General features: G+C 45.8%; 1 protein-coding gene across 1 annotated transcript; it reads right to left on the bottom strand.

Annotated features, from left to right (window-relative positions):
• Positions 1-352: 352 nt before the first annotated feature.
• On the bottom strand, positions 353-5561 carry LOC310771571 (troponin I, slow skeletal muscle-like; the record flags this gene model as incomplete). The annotated part of the gene is made up of 6 exons (XM_083664156.1): positions 353-633; positions 1043-1156; positions 3270-3446; positions 4473-4562; positions 5034-5165; positions 5505-5561. The coding sequence occupies 5 exons, from the start codon at positions 5559-5561 to the stop codon at positions 1052-1054; spliced, it is 561 nt and encodes a 186-aa protein (XP_083520282.1). The 3' UTR covers positions 353-633; positions 1043-1051.
• Positions 5562-7176: the final 1615 nt, after the last annotated feature.

The following is a 7176-nucleotide window of genomic DNA, read 5'->3' as shown; positions in this document are numbered from 1 at the left end:
CCTTGAGGGGGTTCCAGGGAGTCCCCAGGCCAAAAGGGGGGTCATTTATTTTCGCAATAATTCCATTCATAAGTAACACGACTCTTTTGGTGATGGGTTTTATACACTTTCTGTAATAAAACATCTAAAAGCATCAATCTTATTATCATATGGGGGACCGTGGGACAAAACCCTATCAAATAGGGGTCCGTGGTCTAATCTTTGTCAGGTTAGGGGTCCTTCATATGAAAAGAATTGAGAACTACATGTATGATAGTAGATTTTTTTGGTTTGGTTTGGTTTGTCCACATCTCTCAAACACACATTCACACACAATGAAAGAGCATCACTATGAAATGTGATCAGTCTTGTCTGTTTTATTGTGGCAGCAGTCTGCAGGTAAACCCAGCTGTAGAACGGCACATCATTGGTTTGAAATGACAGTTAACTTACAGTAGGCTATATCCCCAAGCAAGAATATGAAATCAACATTTTACATTTGGACCAGATTATTAAAGGCTACAGTAGCTGCTGAATAATTTACAACGGTATCCACAGTTGTTTTGTAGTGACATCATAAAGTTGGACACGTTGATATGTTCTGTACCAGCCAGGGGAGGGGACGTCTTCTGCACCTCCGCAGCAGAAGTTTGCCTGAGGACCAAAGAGTGAGACAGTCGAGGCAGGTTTTCATGATTAGTTCCTCCTCTCTGGTAATGACTGAGAGCGGGTCTAGGGATACAAATTTAATGATTGAGAGGTCATAGCACCAATGAGAGAGTGGTTCATTTTCAAAAGTCAACAGAGTCAGGTTGGGTGGGTGTGCCTGATCGCCAAAGTCGTTACTGTTTGGTGCCCCCAGGATTTCGGGGGAACCAATCACTGGCCAGGTTTCCAACACCAGTTTATCCCAGACCCAGAGAGAGATCTGCAGCATGTAGTAACATGTGTATCAGCATAAGAACTCTCGAACACTCAAACTCGAACACTGGCGACTTGACTCGAACTGGAGATAAAGTGACTGGACTACAACACTGGATTCCACACAGACACGCCGGCCCACCTGCTGGTCTCACTGGGCCGGACCCTTAGCAGCATCGAACATCTTCTTCCTTCCCTCCATCCCTGACATCGCTTCCACGTTCTTCCTCCAATCACTGTCCTCTACCGACCTCTTCTGAACGACGGGGGGAACAGACACATAGACAGACAGACAGACAGACAGACACACAGACAGACAGACAGACACACAGACACACAGACACACAGACAGACAGACAGACACACAGACAGACACACAGACAGACAGACAGACAGATAGACAGACAGACAGACAGACAGGCAGACAGACACACAGACAGACAGACAGACAGACAGACAGACAGACAGACAGACAGACACAGACAGACAGACAGACAGACAGACAGACAGACAGACAGACAGGCAGACAGACACACAGACAGACAGACACACAGACAGACAGACAGACAAACAGACACACAGACACACAGACAGACAGACAGACAGACAGACAGACAGACAGACAGACAGACAGATAGATAGAATGAGAAGTTGACCATGTAAAAGAGAAGCAGATGGACATAAACTGTAGGGCAGGCATTCCCAACCTGTGGGCTGCTAAGGTACTGCATGTGTTCCACCAATTCATTGGCAAAACGTTGCGATCTTTGTGGGAAAAAATGCAATTATTATTATGTATGAGAATGTATTTCTCCATTGTTGAATGATACCGTTATTTAATTTGTAATCAATCATTTGTTAATGATCCTATTGCAGACAGCCCCTCACTTTGAGTTTGTGATTTCCGTGTGGTGCTGATGGACAGCTCCTTTTATCGTTAACGCATTATTGTGGCCTCTGTACTGGTTATGGTCGGTTTTTGGGAATTCTCAAGTGGGTCACGAGTGGGAAAAGGTTGTTGGGAACTGCTGCTGCAGGGAAGGAAGCAGTTGTTTGTAATACTTTTTAAAAAGAGATGGGGAAGTAGAGCAGGTTCACAAAATCTCAGCATCAATTATGTTTAAGCCTTTGACACCCACATTGTCCACTGGGAATCCCCCACGAGAATACATAACCGTGCTAGTTCAACTGGTTATCAGCACCTAATTCACATGCGCGCACACAAACACACAGATACTCATGCACACACACACACACACACACGCACGGACGCACGCACGCACGCACACACACACACACACACGCACATGCATGCACGCACACACACACGCACGCACACACATGCGTACACATACACTGACCACTGAACAGAGGAGAGCTGGTCACAAAAGCTACTCTCCTCTGTACAATGGGATCATTGTCTTGTGTACCGTACCTCCGCTTACACACACACACACACACACACACACAACACACACACACACACACACACGCACACACACACACACACACACGGTCACCGCCCTGTGCTGCCCTATTGCTGAATGTCTCAAACACACCCTTCGCACATGCACACGCACACGCACACACAAATACACACAAGCACACAAACACACTTTTCAGGTGTAACAATGCAGTGGTGTGATGTAAAGAAGTACTAATACTTTGTTCCAGTACTTTAGTAATTTTCTGGGAGTATAGTACTTTACTTGGGTAATGTATACTTTCACCCCATTACATTTCCCCTAAGCATCTTCGTTACTCTCGTTACTACAAAATAAAATCTGAAGTCATTTGGTAGCCTGCAAGCAAGCACGTTTGGCAAATCAGTGCTCCTAGCTTGCAAGTTATGTTAATCATGATCCACACTCCACTCCAGATGGTGGCGGTAATGCACGATACTGTTGTATGCCAACCGCTGTAAAACGCAAGAAGAAGATTTCCACTCAAGCCCAGGCATGTCAGATGGACATAAACATGAGTAGACTCGACAATGACTGCTTGCTTTCTTATTACAGTAACAGCATTTACTTGTACTTTTACTTTCAATATTAGGTGCATTTAATATCAGAAAATTACTTTTGATGTACACTAAATATCAGATACTTTAAGACTTTTACTCAAGTAATATTCTAATATCTAAGTCATTTTCAGGTATGATATCTGTCGTTTTACTCTAGTGTGGCTTTCAGGTACTTCAGCCACCACTGGTTCCATGGCATCTTAAACACTGATGTCACTATGACACTATGAGATTGGCCTAAAGCGTATACACAACATTGTTTAGCTTGGGCTGGCTGGATTGTGTTCAGTGTGCGTGTGCGTGTGCGTGTGCGTGCGTGTGTGTGCGTGTTTCCCTGCACACGCACCTTCTCAGTGTCTTCTTTCTTGACAGACTTGAGGTTGGCTCGGAGGTCCATGGACACTTTGTGCTTGGAGCCCAGCAGGGAGCGCAGGATGGCGTCAGCAGACACACGCACGCGCCTCAGACTGGGCCTCTTGAATTTCCCCCTCAGGTCCAACACCTTGATGTTCAGGTCCTTAATCTGGGCCGGGCCCAGAGAGTGGAGAGGCACACGCCATTAGTCCTGCAGGTTGTTTTTCTCTCTCAACAGTTTCGGTTCAGACTTAAAAGCCGTAAACGTGCACAGGTGAAATGGACCGTGAAGGTATTGTGGAGGTCAGTGGTTCTCAAGGTGGGGTACAGGGACCACCAAGGGTCCCCTGCAAATTGATGAATTGTTATATAATCCACAAGAAATTAACACAATCTAGAAGAATGACTCTTTTGGTCATATTTTATTGATCTCTGTACCTAGTCTACAATAAACATGGAAACACACACAAATCTTTGGGTCAGTTTGGGTCCTATCAGATTTGGCTCTCTGGCTCTAATGTGGACTAGATGAGGGTCCTTGATATGAAAAGGGCTGAGAATCACTGGTATATGATGTAATCGCTGGTATATGATGTAATCACTGGTATATGATGTAATCAGTGGTGTATGATGTAATCACTGGTATTATGATGATCATCAGGGGTGTATGATGAAATCAGTGGTGTATGATGTAATCACTGGTATATGATGTAATCACTGGTATTATGATGATCATCAGTGGTGTATGATGAAATCAGTGGTGTATGATGTAATCACTGGTATATGATGTAATCACTGGTATATGATGTAATCACTGGTGTATGATGTAATCACTGGTATTATGATGATCATCAGTGGTGTATGATGAAATCAGTGGTGTATGATGTAATCACTGGTATTATGATGTCATCACTGGTATGTAATCAGTGGTGTATGATGTAATCGCTGGTATATGATGTCATCACTGGTATATGATGTAATCAGTGGTGTATGATGTAATCACTGGTATATGATGTAATCAGTGGTGTATGATGTAATCACTGGTATATGATGTAATCAGTGGTGTATGATGTCATCACTGGTATATGATGATCATCAGTGGTGTATGATGTAATCACTGGTATATGATGTCATCACTGGTATATGATGTCATCACTGGTATATGATGTAATCAGTGGTGTATAATGTAGGCTACCTCGCGTTTGTTGAGCATGACTTTGGCTTCAATGTCATATCGCTCCTCATCCACCACATCTATCTTGGCATGGAGCTCTTTGCACAGGGCCTACACACACACACACGCACGCACGCACGCACGCGCGCACACACACACACACACACACACACACACACACACACACACACACACACACACACACACACATTACAGTATCACCATCATAAACCAAATGTAATAAATCCAGTAAGTTAATACTGTGTTATGAAAGGGATAATTCATAAGATTCTACATTTTCGCATTTGGCACTTTGGATGCTTTAATCCAGGGTGAACAATGTGTAACATTAGAATAAGCTGACATTTCTAGATCACCATCATTACAAGCAAATAATATCAGTAATAATATCTGGCAGCATCAGGTTATGTAGAGGAAGGAGTTGTGCAAGACTTGATACAGTTCAGTGGTGAGAAGGTCCTGTGATGTACTACTTGAGGAGATGAGTTTTCAATTGTGAATGTGGGGTTCATAATGTGAGACCACGTGATTTTTTACCAGGCTAGTTGAAGACAGGGTTACCTGCAGCTGTGCGAGCGTCATGCCGCCGGTGTGCAGCGGGGGCGCTCTCTCTGCCAGGTACTTGTCTTTCTCCTCCTCTTTCTCCATGCTCTCCTGCTCCAGCTCCTCCTTGGCCTTGGCCACCATCAGACTCTGCACACACAGGCGTGGGTCAGATTCAGAGGGGACACCTTCTTCTTCTTCTGAAAGACTCCTATGATCTTTCCTTTGAAGCTCTCACATCATCTGATAATCAGCAAATCAACAGCCGTCTTTTTTGTTCAAGGTCAAACATTTAGATGTCCTGGATGCTTATACATCCAGGAATTAAGAATGTCACTGATGTAAGGTTTCTGACAGAGCCTCCTCTCCCTGGTACAGGGAGAGGAGGTGCTGCTCTCCTGCTCTCCTGTGCTGCTCTCCTGTGGTTAAACGTGTGTATTACATTCTAATTGAATTAGAAGATGACTTTAATTCCATGTCCTCTCTTACCTTGAGCATCAGCTTCCTGGAAGCTGAGATCTTGGATTTCCTCTGGATAGAAAACATGATTCAGGAGATTGTCAGCACAATAGAAATGATGTCACTGGCATTGTTTGTATGACAGTGAGTAAGGACATAAGTTCTTACCTCTTGCCTGTAAAATAAAGATAAACAAGATTAAAGGCAGGAAACACCAACGCTTAAATGTAATGCCTAAACTATATAGGAGAGTACAATTATGTAAAAATATGGTTTAATTTTCTGTTTTTGCGCAAGTGTGGTGTGGCCCGTACATGCTTGTATGCGTGCCTGTGTGTGTGCGTGTGTGTTCGTACGTGCTTGCATGCATGTGTGTGTGTGTGTGTGTGTGTGTGTGTGTGTGTGTGTGTGTGTGTGTGTGTGTGTGTTGTGTGTGCGCGTGTGTGTGAGTGTGTGAGTGTGTGTGTAGTGTAAGCTCTATAATAAGAACATAAAGCCGAGTCACTCACATTTGTTCAGGCATCTCGCCGATGAGATCTCACACTGCGGAGAGACAGGAGAGATTAGACACACACACACACACACACACACACACACGCACGCACGCACGCACGCACGCACGCACGCACGCACGCACGCACGCACGCACGCACACACACACACCCGCACGCACGCACGCACGCACGCACGCACGCACGCACACACACACACACACACACACACACACACACACACACACACACACACACACACACACACACACACACACACACACACACACACACACACTGAACAACAGTTGTCACTTGTCAGTGTTTGTTGATCATCTTTTGGAGCGCTGGATCATCATCTCTCTCTCTCTCTCTCTTGGGTGAACGTGGAGTCGGTCTTCTCATTACAGTCTGTCAGCCGGCCAATCAGACAAGACTCTAAACACTGGCTCCTCCTGCTCGTTAACACTCTCATTGACACTAATTAGAGACACTCTCTGCTACACTGGCAGAAGCCGCACTTTGTTCAGTGAGAACAAATTCCAGTGGCACTGGACTGTGGAAGCTCCTGCTGTCCCGCTTGTTGCCTCTGCCGATCTGGGGACACTAGCAACATGCTTCCTCCGATACATGTGCAGTCGCCTCTTTTCACTTGACAGAGGAGATTCACCGGCAAGACGTAGGGCGTGGGAGGGTCACGCTATTCCCCCAGTTCCCTTCCCCCCACCCAAGCAGGCACCCCGACTGACCAGAAGAGGCGCTAGTGCAGCGACCAGTCCAGGACACATACTCTTAATGCGGTTTATCACCCGCAGACATGGCCAATCGTGCCTGTATGGACACCCGACCAAGCCGGTGAAGACATGGAGGCTCAAACCTGCAACCCTCATGTTGGTAGATGGGGATTTCTCCCGCTGCACCAGCCAGACTGACTGTGTTTCTTCTGAGAGGAAATAGCTCATGTAAAGCCTATGTTGATAGGTCTACTAATCTGTGACACATTTAACAGGACATCAGGTGACTCCTTCCTGACCCCCTCGCCTCCCACCTTATCTCACCCCCTCTCTCTCCCCCTCTCTCTCTCTCTCTCTCCCTCTCCCCCTCTCTCTCTCTCTCCCTCTCTCCCCCTCTCTCTCTCTCTCTCTACCTCTCTCCCCCCTCTCTCTCTCCCTCTCTCTCTCCCCCTATCTCCCTCTCTCTCTCCCTCTCTC

Source organism: Poromitra crassiceps, assembly GCF_964638095.1.
Source record: "Poromitra crassiceps genome assembly, contig: HAP1_SCAFFOLD_823, whole genome shotgun sequence".
Classification (NCBI taxonomy): Eukaryota; Metazoa; Chordata; class Actinopteri; order Beryciformes; family Melamphaidae; genus Poromitra; species Poromitra crassiceps.
The sequence above is the reverse complement of the archived record's forward strand: the minus strand, read 5'-3'. Positions and strand labels throughout refer to the sequence as shown.